This window comes from Hypomesus nipponensis, chromosome 21, assembly GCF_054491055.1.
Source record: "Hypomesus nipponensis isolate SF chromosome 21, ASM5449105v1, whole genome shotgun sequence".
NCBI lineage: Eukaryota > Metazoa > Chordata > Actinopteri > Osmeriformes > Osmeridae > Hypomesus > Hypomesus nipponensis.
The window spans coordinates 1732864-1754531 of NC_140381.1; the positions used below are offsets into that span (position 1 = coordinate 1732864).

Here is a 21668-nt window from a genome sequence, read left to right on the forward strand (position 1 = left end):
TCCGATAATACAATTTATCTGCCTCCAGTTCATTGGTCAAGCCGCATCAGTCCATCGTGGGTTCTTGCCTTCCTATTGGCCGCGGGTCCAATGTTTGGGGCGGAACCGGTGGGATCTCTACCGCGTTGATTTGCCGAGGCGCCACGGATAGATGCTGCTATATTATTGGACGCTTCTCCCGCTTCCCTTCCCGCTGATTGGTCCGCTCCGCTGTCACTCACATTGGATGAGAGAGGAAGGAGATTTGGCAGCACTGTCAAGATGAAGCACTACGAGGTAAGATAGCATAACCACCACTGTTACTGTAAACATTTTAATGGGGATTTATCAATCATGTTTGGAAATATGTTCACGATGCTTCCACGGGGGCAGGGAGGGGTCGTAAGTGGCCGTGTTTAGTATAGTGTTAGAGGAATATGTCTGCTTGCATCTTTGTTGTCACGCCGATGTCAGCCAGCAGTCGGAATGAAAGGCTTTTGTGGCCTTGACCGAGAGTTACATTTTTGTCATAGTTGTGTATCTTACAGCGAAACTACGTATCGCTTGTCCCTCAAATTACGCATGATTATTGCTTATGTAGTCTCTCTTTTTTATTTGTCACTCGTTTTTCATTTTCTGAAAGCCTGTTTCCTGCAGTGTTTTGGGGCTGGATCGCCTCCAGAATTCTTATCTTGAATTGCCTCACACAGTAAGCAGGTGAACAGTCAAGTACGCAGTCTCAGCGATTATTAAACGTAAACGATTCTTTCACAACGATGTAGCCTTGCCCCTTGTGATGTGAAGGGACTCTGAATCTGTTCCAGTGAATGAAGCACATACTAGATACAACCCATCATATTTCATAACGTAAACTTTGTTGCGTTTATTTTTCGTTTTTTTCTTTAGCGGATGTTGATGCAACATGTTGGCTATTGTTCGGTACGAAGTGCTAAGAAGTGCTTTCTCCGGGTCAAAGATTCATAATACACAGACATGGGTGCGCGCACACACACACACACACATACACATACACACACACACACACACACACAGAGAGAGACCGTCATACAGACACAGGAATTCATGTCACCCAGAGCCCTTCTCCAGGGTGCTTGTGTAAGTGATTTACAGGAAACCCACCAGGCAGGATCTAAAGCTGCTGGTTTCAGGGAGCAGGGGATAGAACTGGCCCAGCCTGTATGTTCGGCCTCCCTCCTTTCTCTCGCCTCTCTCCTCCCTTCCACACCTCTCTCTCCCTCCTCCCTCCCCCTCTCTCCTCCCTTCCACACCTCTCCCTCCCCCCCTATCTCTCTCTACTCCCTTCCACACCTCTCTCTCCCTCCCCCTATCTCTCTCTCCTCCCTTCCACACCTCTCTCCCTCCTCGCACTCCACTCTCTCTCCTCCCTTCCACACCTCTCTCTCCCTCCTCTCTCCTCCCTTCCACACCTCTCTATCCCCCTCTCTCCTCCCTTCCACACCTCTCTCCCCCTCTCTCCCCCTCTCTCCTCCCTTCCACACCTCTCCCTCCTCTCTCTCCCTCCTCCTTCTCCTCTCTCTCCCCCTCCCCCTTTTCTCTCTCCCCCCTCCCCCTTTCCTCTCTCCCTCCTCTCACTCCACTCTCTCTCTCCTCCCTTCCACACCTCTCCCTCCTCTCTCTCCCTCCTCCTTCTCTTCTGCCATTGAGAGGAGACTTACAGCTACAGCATCTGTTATATCCCTGCCTCAAACTCCTGCCTCACATTCCTGCCTCAGATCCCTGCCTCATAGCCCTGCCTCATAGCCCTGCCTCAAACCCATGCTTGGCCAACCGGCATGTAATCCAATAGGCCCATTGGAAAAGCAACAGGAAGTCTTGTTTTGGTGTAGTTCTGTCATTTGACCACAAGATGGTGCCAGAGTGCCTTGTTGTCCTGAGACCTGCTGTGTAGACTCTGTTTGTATGCTAGGAACCTGACCATTGGAGCGTTTAGAAGGGGGTGCACACTGAGGGGAATGCCCCGATTAAGCCGCTAGAGTCTGTGGTATCATCACCCTCCTGTGGAAGGAAAAAGAGTGTTAGTGTGTGTGTGTGTGTGTTAGTGTGTGTGTGTGTGTGTGTGTGTGGCTGGAGAGGGTGTCTATTTTCAGGGGGTGGGGGAGGTGGGGGGGGGGGGGCAAGTGGGGTAATGGAAGTGAACGGAGAAATGGAGGCAAAACGAAGGTGGGGGTGCGGGTGCTTACGCACTAGTGTTGGGTATATATTTAGCCTGGGAGTGTGGATGGGGGGGGGGGGGGGTGTCATACTTCCTCTCTGGGAGCTCCTTGGGGAGGGGGGGGGGGGGGTTCCTCAGGTGTCATAGGTCAGGGAAGGGGGGAGGGCAGGGTCATGTTTCAAAGCCAGAAATGTGTTTATAAATTTCTTACAAGATCACTACTGTCAATACTTTATATGTATATGCGTACCTATGTATGTGTGTGCGTGTGTGTGTGTGTGTGTGAGAGAGGGCCAGTTGTGTGGAACCCAAATGGAGAGAACAGCTTCTGGCTGGTTGGCTGTTAAATAAAGCAGCATGCCAGAAGACAAGGAATGAGAGAGAGAGAGACGGGGGGGAGAGAAGGGAGGCAGGGCAGTGAGGGAGAGGAAAGAGTGAGAGATTTATTTCCACAGCTGAGCTCTTCTCTGTGCATGGATCTAGAAGAATCAGACAGTCAGACAGTCAGCCAACCAACCAGTCAGCCAGCCAGCCTGCCAGCCAACCAGCCAGCCAGCCAGCAAGCCAGACAAAATACAAAATAACGAGTGAGGTATTAGAAGGAGAGAACCAAACGAGGAAGGGACTCAAAGGGAAACAGAGGCAAAGCAGCCCGGCCGGAGTGTCGTCATGGATACCTTGGCTCTAGAGGCGTCCAGTCCCAAGAAGAACGGTGGCCCGGGGCCCGGCCCAGGGTCCGGCCCGGCACAGGCCCCCAGCAAACGCAAGCCTGCCAAGAAAACTAAGAAAGCTGTTGTGTTCTTTGAGGTGGAGATCCTGGATGCCAAGACCAAGGACAAGCTCTGCTTTCTGGACAAGGTGAGACCGTGTTTGTGGTGTGTGTGTTGGCTGGTGTGATGTCCGCTGTGCATTTATTTTGCTCGTGTAAGGTTGTGCAGCCGTGCTGACTGTATCTGTTTGTACGTGGTGCAGAAATGTGTGTGTGTGTGTGTGCACGCACCAAGTGTCAGTAGATGTTTGCGAAATGTTTCAACAGGTGTGTGCCTGAGACGGCCGCTACACACACGTGTGTGTGTGTGTTGGCAGTGCATGTGTGTATGTGTGTGTGTTGGCAGTGCATGTGTGTGTGTGTGTGTGTTGGCAGTGCATGTGTGTGTATGTGTGTGTTGGCAGTGCATGTGTGTATGTGTGTGTTGGCAGTGCATGTGTGTGTGTGTGTGTGTGTGTGTTGGTGGGTGATCCTAACAAGTCTGCAGCTTAATACAGGAAATTGTACCTTGTTAGACGAGAGTTTTAGTGACAGTAAAGTTTAGTAACACACTTCACGTTTATCATGACAAATGTTTATTGTGACAGTGGCATTTATTATGGTAGTAATGTTAATTGTGACCAAATGTTTTTATTATTATGACAGTAACCTTGATGATACTAATGTTTATTGGCCTAGCTGCAGTTAGCTGCATTAGCCAGGTGTTAGTAAGCCGGTGTGTTGTTAGCTGTTAGCCTACCTGCATTAGCCAGGTGCTAGCCTGGTGTTACTGCGTCGCACAGGTCAGCCAATCAGAGGAAGTCCCCGGGAGCTGTGAGGTGTCATGTGACCTTCGCTAGGATTACCGCACCTCGCCAACCATGTTGGCGCCTTAACACAGTTTCCATAGCGACGTCATTTCTGACAGGGAGGTGGGGTTGTCTCAGATATGGAGGCACAGCAGTAGGCCTCCTGGGAATTGTAGTCCTGAGGGTTAGATCTGATCTTTAGAGCGTTTAAATACAAGGATAGAATGTTTACTGTGTGATGTCATAATAGTGTCTGGAGAGGATAGAATGTTTACGCTGGTCATAACATGTCATAATAGTGTTTGGACAAGGATAAAATGTTTAGACCTACTGTGGAATGTCACAGTAATGTCTGTAGAGGATAGCAAGACCAGAAAGCCATATGTGATAAACACAGGGGTAAAGTCATCATAATAAAGGCAGACACAATGCTAATATTTAGACGAATAACCAGCGTTGGTGTTTGCTAACAGCCAGCCTGCTAGCTGCGTAGCGAGGTGGGTCACCTGACCACCAGAGGATACCATCACAGTCTGGAGGGCTGAATGGTGTCAGGGTGGCATGCGGACCAGGACTGGAGGAGGGGGGGGGGGTCTAAGCCTCCAGCCACCCCAGGATCAAGGCTGTCTGATTGGCTAATGGGGTGCATGGCGTTGGCCCTAAACCGTGCGACTTAACATGAATCCTGAGGGTTACACTGCCTGATGGGCCTGTGTGTGTGTGTGTGTGTGTGTGTGCGCGCCTGTGTGTGTGTGCGCGCCTGTGTGTGTGTGTGTCTGCCTGTGTGTGTGTGTGTGCGCCTGTGTGTGTGTGTGCGCCTGTGTGTGTGTGTGCGCGCCTGTGTGTGTGTGTGCGCCTGTGTGTGTGTGCGCCTGTGTGTGTGTGTGCGCGCGCCTGTGTGTGTGTGTGTGCGCGCCTGTGTGTGTGTGTGTGTGCGCCTGTGTGTGTGTGTGCGCGCCTGTGTGTGTGTGTGTGTGTGGGCACATGCATGTGTTCGGCTGCCTTGTTATTTGAGGTCTTGTCTGTGTGACTTTATGTAAGGCAGGTTGTCATTGTTGGCACCGTGTTGTGTGTGTGTTTCCAGACTTAGTACCAGCTGCTAAATGGTGCCCAGTTGGTGTGGGCACAGCTAAATGTACTGTTAACCCATCCAGCCATGCTCTGTGTGTGTGTCTCCTGTATGTCCCACTGACACTATGTTTTGCAGGTAGAGCCAAATGCCACCATCGGGGAGATCAAGTCTATGTTCCACAAGAGTCGTGAGTCTCACACACAGACACACACACACACACACAAACATAGAATTATTTTCCAAAAGGTTGAATTAAAAAAATTAAAAAATACCTTTTTGCGTTTCAATAGAAACTGTTGTAAACTGTTTTGTATGTGGAAAAAATGAAAAAAAGTTTCACAAAAACTTGAAATCTTTTTGTGTTGTGTGGAAAAGGTTGAAAATGCAACCTTTTGAAACTTTTGAAAAAAGTATGTATTTTTTCAAAGGATGAAACAATCTGATAGAAAGTATGGAAGCACACTGACCCAGTCCTGTTCCTCCATGATGTGTTTCAGATCCAGAATGGTACCCTGCAAGACAGTCCATCCGCCTGGACTCCAGTAAGTACAGATGCCCTCCCCGTCCTGTGTTAAGTCACAGCTGTGAGTAACACACACACACGTAAATGTAAGCTAGTCTACAAAAATATTTATGATTTTTGGGATTTCAAAAGATTGAAAAAGTTTTTTTGAAAAAAAAGTTTTTAAGTTTAAAAAGATAATCAAATAAATATTTCAAAGAAGGTTTCCCCCCCCAAAAAAGTTTAAAAGGTTACAAAAAAAATTAAAAAGAAACGTTTCGAAAGATTAAAAAAATATTGTTGGAAAAAAAAAGTTTCAAAAGGTAGAACAAATATTCTGACTATGTTCTGACTGTGTGTTCTGACTGTGTTCTGACTGTGTGTTCCAGAGGGGAAGTCTTTAAAGGATGAGGACGTGCTCCAGCACCTCCCGGTGGGAACCACGGCAACCTTCTACTTCAGAGACTTGGGAGCTCAGATCAGCTGGGTCACTGTGAGCACACACACACACACACACACACAGACACAGTACCTCACACACATAAATGTGCAACTGTCTGATGATTCACACGTAACAAAGAATATATCTGTGTGTGTTTGTTTATGTATGAGTCTTTGCGTGTGTGTCTGTATTTTTGTGTGTGACCTAATTGCTAATGTGTTTTTGTAGATGGTTGCTATTAAAGCCCCTGTCACAATAACCCTGCTGGAGGCGGAGAGGGAGGGAGGACAGAGAGGGGGGGAGAGGGAGGGGGTAGAGAGAGGGGGAGCGAGGGAGGGAGGTAAAGGGGGAGGGAGAGAAGTAAAAGTGGAGAGCAGAGGGAAATGAGGGTCGTGAAGGGAGGAGGGGGGGGGTGAGATATATTTCAGGAGGACCAGTGAGACTCTGGACACTTGGCACAAACCATGTCATCGTCCTTATCCATCCCTCATCCTTCCTTCTCTCTCTGTTCTCTCTCTGGTCTCTCTTTGTTCTGCAGGTGTTCCTGACTGAGTACGCTGGTCCCCTCCTCCTCTATCTCATGTTCTACTTCCGGGTTCCCTTCATCTACGCCCCCAAATACGACTTCACCACCAGTAAACACTGGGTCGTGCAGTAAGGCCTCGCACTGTTTGTCTGTTTGTTTTTGGAAGCCTACAGGACTAGCCTACAGAACACTCTACTCAGAGAATGTGTCAGGGACTTAGCACTGATCTGTGTGTGTGTGTGTGTGTGTGTGTGTGTGTGTGTGTGTGTGTGTGTGTGTGTGTGTGTGTGTGTGTGTGTGTGTGTGTGTGTGTGTGTGTGTGTGTGTCCAGCCTGGCCTGTATGTGTCACTCCTTCCACTATGTGAAGAGGCTACTGGAGACTCTGTTTGTCCATCGCTTCTCCCACGGAACCATGCCGCTACGCAACATCTTCAAGGTGACACACACACACAACCATGCCGCTACGCAACATCTTCAAGGTGACACACACACACAACCATGCCGCTACGCAACATCTTCAAGGTGACACACACACACACAACCATGCCGCTACGCAACATCTTCAAGGTGACACACACACACAACCATGCCGCTACGCAACATCTTCAAGGTGACACACACACACACAACCATGCCGCTACGCAACATCTTCAAGGTGACACACACACACAACCATGCCGCTACGCAACATCTTCAAGGTGACACACACACACAACCATGCCGCTACGCAACATCTTCAAGGTGACACACACACACACAACCATGCCGCTACGCAACATCTTCAAGGTGACACACACACACAACCATGCCGCTACGCAACATCTTCAAGGTGACACACACACACAACCATGCCGCTACGCAACATCTTCAAGGTGACACACACACACAACCATGCCGCTACGCAACATCTTCAAGGTGACACACACACACAACCATGCCGCTACGCAACATCTTCAAGGTGACACACACACACACAACCATGCCGCTACGCAACATCTTCAAGGTGACACACACACACAACCATGCCGCTACGCAACATCTTCAAGGTGACACACACACACAACCATGCCGCTACGCAACATCTTCAAGGTGACACACACACACACAACCATGCCGCTACGCAACATCTTCAAGGTGACACACACACACAACCATGCCGCTACGCAACATCTTCAAGGTGACACACACACACAACCATGCCGCTACGCAACATCTTCAAGGTGACACACACACACACAACCATGCCGCTACGCAACATCTTCAAGGTGACACACACACACAACCATGCCGCTACGCAACATCTTCAAGGTGACACACACACACAACCATGCCGCTACGCAACATCTTCAAGGTGACACACACACACAACCATGCCGCTACGCAACATCTTCAAGGTGACACACACACACAACCATGCCGCTACGCAACATCTTCAAGGTGACACACACACACACAACCATGCCGCTACGCAACATCTTCAAGGTGACACACACACACAACCATGCCGCTACGCAACATCTTCAAGGTGACACACACACACAACCATGCCGCTACACAACATCTTCAAGGTGACACGCACGCATGCTTACAGCCATACACACATCCATAAAACACACACTTAAACATACATATGACCATACACGCTCCCTGACACCTGACCTTGTTTTGTGTTTCAGAACTGTACATACTACTGGGGCTTTGCTGCTTGGATGGCATACTACATCAACCATCCCTTATACACACCTCCTAGTGAGTACTACATCAACCATCCCTTATACACACCTCTTAGTGAGTACTACATCAACCATCCCTTATACACACCTCCTAGTGAGTACTACATCAACCATCCCTTATACACACCTCCTAGTGAGTACTACATCAACCATCCCTTATACACACCTCCTAGTGAGTACTACATCAACCATCCCTTATACACACCTCCTAGTGAGGACACTTTTTTACACACACACTCTCACAACCATGAACACTCACACAAATACAAAGCAGCATGTGGATCACACAAACAAGTGTGTTTGTAGTCATTGTGTGTGTGTGTGTGTGTGTTCCAGTATACGGTGAACAGCAAGTGAGGATGGCCCTCATCATCTTCCTGGTAAGTTTCCCCTCCTATCTGCACGCGCTCAGTCCGCACTTCCTGTCCCAGTGTCTGCACGCGCTCAGTCCGCACTTCCTGTCCCAGTGTCTGCACGCGCTCAGTCCGCACTTCCTGTCCCAGTGTCTGCACGCGCTCAGTCCGCACTTCCTGTCCCAGTGTCTGCACGCGCTCAGTCCGCACTTCCTGTCCCAGTGTCTGCACGCGCTCAGTCCGCACTTCCTGTCCCAGTGTCTGCACGCGCTCAGTCCGCACTTCCTGTCCCAGTGTCGTGGTAAATCCGTCTCCTTTGTTTACCTTCCTCAGTTCTGTCAGATTGGCAACTTCTCGATCCACATCGCCCTCCGCAACCTGCGCCCGCCAGGTAACTGGGTCTTAAGTTACGCACGCACCATGCATGCTCGCACGCACAAAGACAACTTTTCTATATTTATAAACACAATATTCTAGCATAGACATATTAATGACTAAAGCACATTTCTTCTCCACATCCCTCCCTTTCTCTGTCTCTCTCCCCCTCCGCTCCCTCCCTTTCTGTCTCTCTCCCCCTCCGCTCCCTCCCTTTCTCTGTCTCTCTCCCCCTCCGCAGGCTCCAAGACCAGGAAGATCCCGTACCCCACCAAGAACCCCTTCACCTGGGTGTTCCTGCTGGTCTCCTGCCCCAACTACACCTACGAGGTGAGCTGCCGCCCACGTAGCTCTGCTGCCCCCTGGTGGACAGCAGGAGCACTGACAGACGTCCACAAACACAGCAATGTGATGTGTGTGTGACCCGTGTGTGTTCTCCGTGTCCTCCCTGCAGCTGGGGTCGTGGCTGGGCTTCACGGTGATGACCCAGTGTGCCCCCGTGGCCTTCTTCACCCTGGTGGGCTTCATCCAGATGACCGTGTGGGCCAAGGGCAAGCACCGCAGTTACCTCAAGGAGTTCAGAGACTACCCCTCCCTCCGATCCCCCATCGTCCCCTTCATCCTCTAACTCCCCCTCCCTCCCTTCATCCTCAAACTACCCCTCCCTCATCTTATAACTACCCCTCCCTCCCCCCCTTCATCCGACAACTACCCCTCTCCCTCCCCCCTTCATCCTCTAACTACCCCTCCCTCCGCTCTCCCTCCCCCTTTATACTCCAACTCCCCCCTCCCTCCCCCCTTCATCCGACAACTACCCCTCCCTCCGCTCTCCCTCCCCCTTTATACTCCAACTCCCCCCTCCCTCCCCTTAACCCCGTTCTGCGATCCTCTCCCCTCCTCCAGCCCCTCAGCTTTACACTACACTGGATTCAGTTGCATTGTGAGACCCCATGGAACCCATTCATTCAAAATTGGAATGTTGACAAACAGTTTGGCTGTTCCATCCTTGGAACTTTAATTTTGTTGGTGTAATTTATTAATAAAAAGGTTAACCAAAACCATAGCGTGTCTGGATTTTGGGATGCCCCCCCCATATTCAATTGACTTCCTACTCTCACTTTCTCTCGCCTGCAACTTTTGTAGGATCCCAAACACAAAGGTGTTTGTATTTCTGTGACACCGGCCCAATGTGTTCCGTGCCCAGGCCCTCTCTCCCTCACAAACACCCAGTAGACAAACCACCTTGTCATCCTCCACAGAATCCTCCTTTCATGCATTTGTGTACCATCTGCCTCTCTATACCCGCACCTCCACACTCTGTCCCAGCCATCAACAGACACCACAGGACAGGAGAGTTGGAAGGTTGTCTGTTTATTGTGACGAACAGCAGGTATGTACAGAGGAAGAGAGAGAGAGAGAGAGGGAGGAGAGAGAGGGAGGTGGAGAGAGGAGGAGAGAGGGATGATGACGTCATCACGCGGCCTGGGCTTCCACCCTCTTCTTCCTCAGCTGCAACCGGCGCTCACGCTCGTACTCCTTCATACGCATCACGTAGCTATGGAAACGGGAACATGAGGGGGGAGGGGTTAACTTCATACAACACAGGACGGTCTGAACGAGGAGGGCATCACTGAATCCTTCCTGCTTCCAACTCCTGGTGTGACTACAGAATCAAAGGTGGATTGGTCACTCACTTCTGGTGTGACTACAGAATCAAAGGAGTCAGATGGCTGAGCGGTGAGGGAGTCAGGCTGGCAATCAGAAGGTGCCAAATGACGTTGTGTCCTTGGGCAAGGCACTTTACCCTATTTGCCTCGGGGGGAATGTCCCTGTACCCACTGTAAGTCTGATAAATGACTAAATGTAAAGGTGATTGGTCACTCACTTCTGGTGTGACTACAGAATCAAAGGTGATTGGTTACTCACTCCTGGTGCTCGCAGTAGTCCCAGTCGTGTCGCTCGTGCTTGCAGGCCAGGAAGTTGGGCCAGTTGTCCCTCTTGCACTTCATGAGCTTGATGAGGTGATGGGCACAGTAGTCCCTCTGCTCCACAGGAAGCTGAGCCAGGTTCATCTGCTCCTGCGTCGCCACCATCTCTGAGAGAGGAAGACACACATTTACATGTGTTACATTTAGCACATGCTTTTATCCAACGCCATTTCCAAGAGAGAGCTTTACTAAAGTGCATAGGTCAACGATCATAAACAACGAGATAGCTCTAAAAACATTGCGGGTAGACAAAACACGAAGCACACATTGTGAAAAGCAAACAAGTGCCCATGGGAAGAAATATAAGAGCATGTAGTTAAACAAGTTACAAATTAACCCTCAGGCAGACACGTATATATTAAAATACAATTCTGGGCCAACCACTCAACATAAGGCAACTCAATACAATACCTTTATGAAAGGTACTTGAGGTAGAACGTTGAAGGCAAATGACTAGCAGTGGAGAAGATTGTTAAGACACCTGCTCCTAGCTAGTCGGACTACATGGACATGAATATGAATGCATGTTTTGCGTCGCCTACATTATTCCATAAATGATTTGTGCTTGGGAATAAAAACGGTTCCCACAAGTTGTTTCCTATTTGGTCGCTTGCTAACAAGCTAGTTAGCTTGCGAACTTGTTAGCCACTCAGTTGCGCGTAGCTAGCTATCCAGCTTGGCCCCTTAAACTTAGTTGTAAGCCAAAATACCAGTGTGGCTAAGCTAGCAGTAAACTTGACTCGGTGAACGGTCAGACACTCCATGAACAACGAGATAGTGACAACGTTGCCAAAACTTTGTCAGGTGAATATCTCAGTGTTTGACCAAAACATATGAGCCATCCGGTTGAGGTTAGTTACAAACCTCTCTCTTTCCTTTCGTCAAAGCCCAAGTCGGGGTCGAATCCAAACGGCTTGGCCGGGTCAGGCTCCGTTTCCGTCTCAGTGATATATCGTCTTCCAAGATGGGCCCCCATTACGCCAACTGGATTTCTACAATAAATATAATTCCTTATATGTTCCTGTTGATCGTTGCACAGATATATTACTCGAGTCTTCGAGTAATTCTGCTATCTGCCATTCGGTCACCTCCACAAGCTCCAGCTAGCTACTTCCGCTCCAAAACGGAAATAAACACGACGAACAGTACATCAGTAAAACACCTCCCCGATTACAAAGTTTGGTTCCATTTGTACTCGGATTCCGTCAAGTCGGAGTAACCCGACTACCTTCAAAATATCTAAAATGACAGCATCTTGTAAAGCAATTTGTGTCTCATTAAAATGGTCGTACACAACGTACCGTGTAACCGCTGTCTGTTGTATGTTGCTACGTTATTACGCATGAAATAATTTGATTTTGTCAACTGATATTGCTAACAATGCTCACTGAAAAATCCTTCTCTTTGCATAGATTTCAGATCCACTTAAGTTATAAGTGCTTAACAGTAGGTCAGCAATTTGTAAAAAGTAACTAAAGGCTCAAAGACATTCAAACATCGTTACGAGCTTTATTTTTCTTTAACGACGAACCTTTGGGGGATACCAATGCACAGCAACACTAGCCTACATGTTAGTCAATCATAACATAATATCTTTATTCACTGATCCACACATCAAACAATCATTCAAAGGCAGCAGAACAAGTTAACATAGTAGATGTTTCACATCAACTAGGTGCAATTAGAGGTACCATCCTCAAACTGTTTTATAAGGCATCAAGAAGTGATGTCATTTTAAGATTCTGGCAGCTGGGCAATCAAAGTAACATTCAGACATTTAAATATTTAGATGTTCCAAAATATCAGTTTGGAATATCTAATTCCATCAAATAAAATTACCAGCTACTTATGCTTTACAGCAAAACTATAATAATGTTAAACACTGACAAACCATACTTCATCTGTCCTTGACGTAAGATTATGACATTGTTGTTTCCTGACCCAAGTTAAAGGTGAAAGGTCACTGGTAGAGGTCTTCATCCCCGTCATCTGTGAATGGCCCTGACCCCCCTGACCCTGACCCTAACCCCCCCGACCCCCCTGACCCTGACCCCTGACCTCCGGGCTGAGCATCTGAGGGAAACCTGAGGAGAGAGAAGGTGGCTTGAGACTGACAACAGAGAATAAGAGTGTGTGTGAGTGTGTGTGAGTGTGTGTTGGTTGCGGTACCTGAAGTTCCCGAAGCCCCTGCTCTGCTGCAGCGTCTGAGAGAACATCTCGTATTTGCGGATGTCGTTGTCGCTGACGGAGCGCCGGGCGAACCTCATGGCCTCTTCAAAGTGATCCTTCCTGATCTCTGGGACGGGGTCATAGTCCTCCTCCTGGAGGGGGGAGGGAGGGAGGGAGGGGGGGGGGGGAGGGAGGGAGGGAGGGAGGGAGGGGGGGAGGGAGGAGAGGGGAGGGAGGGAGGAAGGGGGGGGAGGGAGGGGGGAGGGAGAGGGGGAGGGGGGAGGGAGGGAGGGGGGGGGGGGGGAGGGAGGGGGGAGGGAGGGAGGAGAGGGGAGGGAGGGAGGAAGGGGGGGGAGGGAGGGAGGGGAGGGGGAGGGGGAGGGAGGGAGGGGGGAGGGAGGGAGGGGGGGGGAGGGAGGGGGGGAGGAAGGGGGAGGGGGGAGGGAGGGAGGGAGGGGGAGGGAGGGGGAGGAAGGGGGAGGGGGGAGGGAGGGAGGGGGGAGGGAGGGGGGAGGGAGGAGAGGGGAGGGAGGGAGGAGAGGGGAGGGGGAGGGAGGGGGGAGGGAGGGGGGAGGGGGGAAGAGAGGGAGGGAGGGGGAGGGAGGGAGGGAGGGGGAGGAGAGGGGAGGGGAGGGGAGGGAGGGGGGTAGGGTAAGGAAAGATATGCCAGTGTGTGTGTGTGAGTATGGTCACGTATGTCTGTGTGTGTATGTCATGATCATGTCTGTGTGTGTTGTGATGTTGTGTGTGTGTTGGGATGTGTGTGTGTGTGTGTGTGTGTGTGGGAGTCAGACCATAGCGGTGCCTGGTTTGCTCTGCCTCTGGCGCTCTGCTCTGATCTCAGCCTCGATGGCCTCCCTGATGGCCAGCTTACACGCCCGCTGGCAGATCTCCGTCAGGTCAGCGCCCGAGAAACCCTCCGTGATACGAGACAGGTAGGCCAGGTCCACATCCTGGAGGGAGGGAGGGAGGGGGGGGGGTTAGGGAGGGGGGAGGGAGGGGTTAGGGAGAGAGGGAGGGAGGGGGGGGGGGTTAGGGAGGGGGGAGGGAGGGGAGGAGGGGGGAGGGGGTTAGGGAGGGAGGGAGGGAGGGAGGGAGGGAGGGAGGGAGGGAGGGAGGGAGGGAGGGAGGGAGGGAGGGAGGGAGGGAGGGAGGGAGGGAGGGAGGGAGGGAGGGAGGGAGGGAGGGAGGGAGGGAGGGGAAAGAGTGCGGCCTTCGACACCATTTCACACAACATCCTCCTTGACAGACTGGCCTCCATTGGTATCACTGACACACCCCTGCACTGGTTTATATCATATCTCTCCGGCCGCACTCAGTTCATCCAACTCAAAACTTTCAAATCCCAGTCACTTCCAGTCACTACCGGTGTTCCCCAGGGTTCTGTCCTAGGCCCCCTCCTGTTAATCATCTATCTACTTCCCCTTGGCCATATTTTCCGTAAATTCAACATCCATTTTCACTGCTACGCGGATGACACCCAGCTCTACATATCCACCAAGCCCACTTCTACCCTTCCTCCCACCTCCCTCTCCGATTGTCTACAAGAAATAAAATCCTGGTTCACCTGCAACTTCTTCAAACTCAACAGCAATAAAACAGAAATTCTCCTCATCGGCACCAAATCAACCCTCACAAAACCTGACAGCTTTTCCATCACTATCGACAACACCTCAGTTTCCCCCTCCCCTCAGGTTAAGAGTCTGGGTGTCATCCTCGACAGCACACTTTCATTCCAAGCACACATCAATAACATCACCAGGTCTGCCTATTACCATCTCCGCAACATCAACCGCCTCCGCCCATCCCTCACACCCCATAGCACAGCCATCTTGGTTCACACCCTGGTCACTTCCCGCATTGATTATTGTAACTCCCTCCTCTTCGGTCTCCCCCTCATGTCCATCCGTAAACTCCAACTGGTCCAGAACTCTGCCGCCCGTATCATCACCAGAACCCCCTCCATTAATCACATCACTCCTGTCCTTCAGCAGCTTCACTGGCTCCCGGTCAAAACCTGCATCCACTACAAGATTCTGCTCCTCACCTTCAAGGCCCTCCACAACCTCGCCCCTCCATACATCTGTGAACTCCTACACTTCAACACCCCCACCCGCACTCTCCGGTCCTCCTCTTCCACTCAACTTACTGTTCCACCCGCCCGTCTGGTTAGGGTCCAGGGCATTCAGCCGATCTGCCCCCCACCTCTGGAATGCCCTCACACCTGTCATTCGTAACTCCGACACTCTTTCCACATTCAAGACCCATCTAAAAACCCATCTTTTCAAACTGTCATATTCCATGTAATTCATTGACTACCACACATCTCACCACCCCTGTGTAAATTGTTTTAATGTGTCTTGTTCTTGTTTTTTATCATTGTTGATTTTGTTTTTTAACTATGCCCTGTAAGGTGACCTTGGGTGCTTTGAAAGGCGCCCTCAAATAAAATGAATTATTATTATTATTATTAAGAGAAGCAGTGAAGTAGAGAAAAGTGTGTGTGGGGTGTGAGTATGTGTGTGTGAGCACGTGTGTGTGTGTTAGTTACACGGGCCACAGGGGACTTGCGCAGGTTGGCGTTGAGGATGGCGGTGCGGGAGGCTGTGTCGGGCAGGGAGATGTAGATGAGCTGGTCCAGTCTGCCAGGACGCAGGATAGCAGAGTCTATGATGTCTGGTCTGGAAGGCAGAGAGACCACACTTATCAACAGCCCTAATAAGGAGAAGTTCTAACTACTACTGACTCAATACTGACTACTAATACTCAAATAATAGTAAGTAGTAACCATGAGCTGCAGTTCAACAACTGTAAAGTAACTTTATATAACATCACTGTCAATCACATGGTTTCTTTCTGACTTACCTTCTCTTTATCTTTCAGAAGTTGTCCTCTTTCTCTCGTTCTCTCTCTCTCTCTCTCTCTCTCTCTCTCTCTCTCTCTCTCTCTCTCTCTCTCTCTCTCTCTCTCTCTCTCTCTCTACCAGTGTCTCTCTCTCTCTCTCTCTCTCTCTCTCTCTCTCTCTCTCTCTCTCTCTCTCTCTCTCTCTCTCTCTCTACCAGTGTCTTTCTCTCTCTCTCTCTCTCTCTCTCTCTATCAGTGTCTCTCCCCCTTCCTACCGGTTGGTGGCTCCTATGATGAACACGTTCTTCTTGTTGGTCATGCCGTCCATCTCTGTGAGGATCTGGTTGATCACCCTATCAGAAGCTCCGCCCCCGTCCCCGCCCCCCCCTCCCCGGGACTTGGCGATGGAGTCCAGCTCGTCGAAGAACAGGATGCAGGGGGCCGCCTGTCTGGCCTGGGGTCAGGGGTCAGGGGTCAGGGGTCAGGGGTTATCACCTGTGCTTGTTTCATCCCCCTCACCCTCCTACTACCCCTCCCCTACCCCTCCCCTCTCCTCCCCCTTCCCTCCTCGTCACCTGTCTTCCCCTCTCCTCCCCCTCCCCCTCTCCTCCCCCTCCCTTCCTCCTCCCCTCTCCCCCCCTGCCCTCTCCTCCCCTCCTCCTCTCCTCCCCCTCCCCCCTCCTCACCTTATCAAACACGTCCCTGACGTTGGCCTCTGACTCTCCAAACCACATGGTGAGCAGCTCGGGCCCCTTGATGGAGATGAAGTTGGCCTGGCACTCGTTGGCGATGGCCTTGGCCAGCAGGGTCTTACCGCAGCCGGGGGGGCCGTAGAAGAGCACGCCCTTAGACGGGGTCATGCCGAACTTCAGGAACTTGTCTGGGTACTCCACTGGGTACTGGGGGGTGGAGAGGGGGAAGTGTGTGAGGTTGGAGGGGGTTGGAGCGTGTATATGTGTGTGTGTGTGCATGTCTGTGTGTGTGTCTTTGTGTGCGTGTCTGTGTGTGTGTGTCTCTCACCTGCACCAGCTCCTGCAGCTCTCTCTTGACCTCTCCCAGGCCCCCGATGTCCTCCCAGCTGACGTGAGGCACCTCCACCACCGTCTCCCTCAGGGCCGACGGGTTACTCTGACTCAGAGCCCACTGGGGGGGGGGGGGGAGGAGGGGAGGGGAGGGGAGATGGGGAGGGGAGGGGGGAGAGGGGAGAGGAGGGGGGAGAGGAGAGGAGGGGAGGGGGAGGGGAGGGGAGGGGGAGAGGGGAGAGGAGGGGGGAGAGGAGAGAGAGGAGGGGAGGGGGAGGGGAGGGGAGGGGAGGGGAGGGGAGGGGAGGGGAGGGGAGGGAGGAGAGGAGGGGAGGGGGGAGAGGAGAGGAGAGGAGAGGAGAGGAGAGGAGGGGAGGGGAGGGGAGGGGAGGGGAGGGGAGAGGAGGGGAGGGGAGGGGAGGGGAGGGGAGAGGGGAGGGGAGGGGAGGGGAGGGGAGGGGAGGGGAGGGGAGGGGAGGGGAGGGGAGGGGAGGGGAGGGGAGGGGAGGGGAGGGGAGGGAAGAGGAGGGGGGGAGAGGAGAGGAGGGGAGGGGAGGGGAGGAGGGGAGAAGAGGGAAGAGGAGGGGAGAGGAGGGGAGAGGAGGGGAGGGGAGAGAGAAAAGGAGTTTTGTTTTGATGCCTAGCTTATGTTAAGGACCCCCCACACGTACCCTGAGGTCGTCCATTGTGACAGCCAGGGAGTTGAGCAGGTCGGCGTCGATGGTCTCGTCCTCCAGGTCGATGAGGAACATCTTCCTCCTGATGGCCTGCAGCGCTGCCTCAGAGCACAGTGCTGCCATGTCAGAGCCCACATGACCATGGCTCTCTGCTGCGATCTGGAGCACACACACACACAGGTACACACACACACACAGGTACACACACACACACACACAGGTACAATCACGTACAGTACATATTTTGCTTACTCCCCATGTACCTCTCTCTCTCCCCCCCCTCCCCACTCTGCCCCTCCCCCCCCTCCCCACTCTGCCCCTCCCCCCCCCCTCTCCTCACCCTCTCCAGGTCCACATCGTCGGACAGCTTCATGTTCTTGGTGTGGATCTGCAGGATCTCCAGTCTCCCAGTGGAGTCTGGGATACCGATGTCGACCTCGCGGTCAAACCTGCCTGTGAACACACACCTGCACGTTACCTTGTGTCTGTGTGTGTTGTGTGTGTGAGAGGGCCATTTCCAACTGTCTGCTGTGTATATGTGTGTCATGCATGTGTGCGTGCGTGTGTTTCTAACCAAAGCGTCGGAGGGCGGGGTCGATGCTGTTGGGTCTGTTGGTGGCTGCCATGACGACCACGTGAGCCCTCTGCTTCAGCCCGTCCATCAGGGTCAGCAGCTGGGACACGATGCGTCTCTCCACCTCCCCGTGGGTCTGCACACACACACTCTCTTTTAGTGTCGGGTGGCCGAGCGGTTAGGGAATCGGACTGTTAATCAGAAGGTTGCCGGTTCAATTCCTGGCCGTGCCAATGACGCTGTGTCCTTGGCAAAGGCATTTCACCCTACTTGCCGCAGGGGGAATGTCCCTGTACTTAATGCAAGTCGCTTCGGTTAAGAGCGTCTGCTAAATGACTAAATGCTCCCTCCTCCCCCTTCCTCCTCCCCCTTCCTCCTCCCCCTCCCTCCCCCCTCCTCCCTCCCCCTCTTCCCCTCCCCCTACCCCTCCCCCTCCTCACCTTCTCTCTCTTGGGAGCGATGGCGTCCAGCTCGTCGATGAAGATGATGGCGGGGGCGTTCTTCTCTGCCTCCTCGAAGGCCTTCCTCAGGTTGCTCTCCGACTCCCCGGCCAGCTTGCTCATGATCTCAGGACCTGGGGACCGCATTCAGCGTGACACACAGGAAACACATCCCTAACAGCTCCAACCCTGGGTACTGTATAGGGTGTGACACACTGTGACGGTACTCAGACAGGAACAGGAAACGCATCACTGGTCTCTTTACCGTTGATGAGGAAGAAGAAAGCGCCGGTCTCGTTGGCGACGGCTCGGGCCACCAGGGTCTTCCCTGTTCCTGGGGGGCCGTACAGCAGGATACCCCTGGGGGGCTGGACACAAGTGTGTGTACTGTGTGTGTGTACTGTGTGTGTGTACTCTGTGTACTGTGTGTGTGTACTGTGTGTGTGTACTCTGTGTACTGTGTGTGTGTACTGTGTGTGTGTGTGTACTCTGTGTGTACTGTGTGTGTACTGTGTGTGTGTACTCTGTGTACTGTGTGTGTGTACTGTGTGTGTGTACTGTGTGTGTGTACTGTGTGTGTGTACAGTGTGTGTGTGTGTACTCTGTGTGTACTGTGTGTGTACTGTGTGTGTGTACTCTGTGTACTGTGTGTGTGTACTGTGTGTGTACTGTGTGTGTGTACTGTGTGTGTGTACTGTGTGTGTGTACAGTGTGTGTGTGTGTACTCTGTGTGTACTGTGTGTGTACTGTGTGTGTGTACTCTGTGTACTGTGTGTGTGTACAGTGTGTGTGTGTGTGTACTCTGTGTGTACTGTGTGTGTGTACAGTGTGTGTGTGTGTGTGTGTACTCTGTGTGTACTGTGTGTGTGTACAGTGTGTGTGTGTGTGTACTCTGTGTGTACTGTGTGTGTGTACAGTGTGTGTGTGTACCTTGACTCCGATGGCCTTGAAGAGGCCGGGGTGTCTGAGAGGCAGTTCCACCATCTCCTTGATCTGAGCCAGCTGCTTACGACACCCGCCGATGTCATCGTACCCCACGTCGTTCAGGCTCTCCTCCTCGTCCTATCAGAGCACAGCACCGATGACTCCAGGCCAACCGTCTGTGAGCCAGCCTTAAAGCCCGCCTTCCTCACACCTGCTCCACAGGGACGTCACTCACAAACCTCTCTCTTGATTGGATCTCCCTCGCAGTGGATGATGGTATCCGGGGCAACGATGCAGTGGGGGGCGGGGTCTGTCTCCACCACCTTGAACTCCACAGCCCGCATGCCCCCCCTCACCAGGAAGATGTCACCTGGCAACACAGTTGTGATGTCATCATCACGGGACGTCAACACGTCAGGGGGGAGGGGATGATGTCATTGCAAATCAGAGAATATCAGAGGAGGCTCGTGTGAGATCTGGGAGGGAGGGAGGGAGGGAGGGAGGGAGGGAGGGAGGGAGGGAGGGAGGGAGGGAGGGAGGGAGGGAGGGAGGGAGGGAGGGAGGGAGGGAGGGGGGAGGGAGGGTGTGTTCCAGGAGCGGGCTACCTTTGTGGACAGGCCGGTAGGCCTCCAGGAAGTAGGGCTTGAGGTAGACCTCAAACAGGTTTCCTGTCAGCCCCTCGATGGTGTCGTCCACGGGGAGAACGTGGACCCTCTTACCGTACTTCACATCAGGACAGGCGTGGATGCTGACACACACACACACACATGTACAAACACACACGTTAGCGTTGTGACCACTGCCCCTGGTACCAGCAGAGACAGGGGCCCTAGATTAGGCCCCAGCTGCAGGTAAGGTCCCTCACACACACACACACACACACACTCAGCCAGGAGCAGTCCCCACCTGACGACGTCGCCCAGACGGACACGCAGGTTGTTGCGCGTCACCCGGTTGATGCGGATGCGTGCGTCGCTGCAGGATTCGTCCGTCAGCACGATGCACACCGTCTCCCTCCTCTTCTTCCCCCGCAGGACCACCGTGTCCCCCCGAAACAGCAGCAGCTCCTCCGTCTTCCCCTGAGCGCACACACACACACACACACACACAGACAGCACACACACACACACAGACATACACACACACAGACATACACAGACACACACATACATACACACAGACATACACACACACACACAGACACACACACATACATACACATACACACACACACACACAGACACACACAGACACACACACACAGACATACACAGACACACACAGACATACACAGACACACACATACATACACACAGACATACACACACACACACACATATATATATGTACTGTATACATACAGTATAAACACACACAAACTAGAGTTTGTGCTCACAAATGCTCACACATGAGAGCCAACACACACACAGAAACACACACACACAGAAACACACACACACAGAAACACACACACACAGACCTGGGACATGCTGACGATGCTGTTGTCCTCATTGACGGCCTCGTCCACGATCAGTCTGTTGGGTCGATGTTTCTGCTTCAGGATCGCAGTGGAGAAATCCTCTCCCTTTGGACTGGAGCAGAGAGGAGTCACACACACACACAGTCTCTCACACACACACTGATATATACACACTAACAGTGTCAGACACACAAACTCATACTGATACACATATATACACACACTCCCAAATAGAAACAACGTTGCACACACACACACTTCTGTCCCAGCTCTCGTTTCCCCATGTGACTGACCTGAATATAGACCAGATTGAAACACGCACACACACACACACACAGATATACACATACAGTGAATTGTCACTCAAAACAGACACACATGTACGCACACAGCCGCCCACGCAGACACACACACATACTCAGAGGCCCCCGAGTTAGGCATGTCAAGCTCAGATGGATCCACAAGAGGAGGGTCCTAGTTCTGCTGCTGCTTGTGTTGTGGTCCTGGTCGGGGTTGTGTTGTGGTCCTGGTCGGGGTTGCAGCTCTCTCTCTGTGAGCGCAGGGCTCTGTGTCTGCTTGCCTCTCTCTCCCCACCTGTCCCTTATCCTCAAACACACACACTCATACCCAGCCCTCCCCTGTCATTAGACACATGGTCTGGAAGTGTCCCAGCTAGTCATGTGACACCCCCCCCCCCCCCGCCCCCCCCCCATCAGTCTGATACTACAAACCACAATATTAGGATTCTCTCTTTTCAATTCTCTCGATTGGATTATTTCACAAGTGTCATTTATGGTTAAAAAAAAGCTCTCTCTC

General features: G+C 52.1%; 3 protein-coding genes across 5 annotated transcripts; 1 reads left to right on the forward strand and 2 right to left on the reverse strand.

Moving 5' to 3' along the window:
• Nucleotides 1-38: 38 nt before the first annotated feature.
• Nucleotides 39-9792, forward strand: tecrb (trans-2,3-enoyl-CoA reductase b). Of its 2 annotated transcripts, XM_084685228.1 has the most exons (12): nt 39-276; nt 2981-3031; nt 4938-4989; nt 5300-5344; nt 5694-5797; nt 6285-6400; nt 6604-6709; nt 7950-8022; nt 8343-8386; nt 8693-8750; nt 8976-9064; nt 9189-9792. In XM_084685228.1, exons 1-12 carry the CDS (start codon nt 262-264, stop codon nt 9360-9362), a joined length of 927 nt encoding a protein of 308 aa, XP_084541354.1. In that variant the 5' UTR covers nt 39-261; the 3' UTR covers nt 9363-9792. The 2 variants fall into 2 exon arrangements, with proteins under 2 accessions (XP_084541354.1, XP_084541353.1); XM_084685227.1 differs by lacking the exon at nt 39-276 and having other exon boundaries at nt 2355-3031.
• A 297-nt stretch (nt 9793-10089) lies between these two features.
• Nucleotides 10090-11860, reverse strand: ndufb7 (NADH:ubiquinone oxidoreductase subunit B7). Its single transcript, XM_084685257.1, has 3 exons — nt 11587-11860; nt 10661-10829; nt 10090-10289 (listed from the first exon to the last, which is right to left on the reverse strand). Exons 1-3 carry the CDS (start codon nt 11696-11698, stop codon nt 10208-10210), a joined length of 363 nt encoding a protein of 120 aa, XP_084541383.1. The 5' UTR covers nt 11699-11860; the 3' UTR covers nt 10090-10207.
• Nucleotides 11861-12207: 347 nt separating this feature from the next.
• On the reverse strand, nt 12208-21447 carry LOC146237338 (transitional endoplasmic reticulum ATPase). 2 transcript variants are annotated; one of them, XM_084685167.1, is made up of 18 exons: nt 21271-21442; nt 20853-20964; nt 20279-20451; nt 19978-20120; nt 19612-19742; nt 19379-19510; nt 18714-18816; nt 18449-18582; nt 18009-18144; nt 17775-17887; nt 17429-17593; nt 16756-16878; nt 16422-16634; nt 16011-16189; nt 15443-15572; nt 13686-13844; nt 12892-13043; nt 12208-12806 (listed from the first exon to the last, which is right to left on the reverse strand). In XM_084685167.1, exons 1-18 carry the CDS (start codon nt 21291-21293, stop codon nt 12683-12685), a joined length of 2445 nt encoding a protein of 814 aa, XP_084541293.1. In that variant the 5' UTR covers nt 21294-21442; the 3' UTR covers nt 12208-12682. The 2 variants fall into 2 exon arrangements, with proteins under 2 accessions (XP_084541293.1, XP_084541294.1); XM_084685168.1 differs by lacking the exon at nt 13686-13844 and having other exon boundaries at nt 21271-21447.
• Nucleotides 21448-21668: the final 221 nt, after the last annotated feature.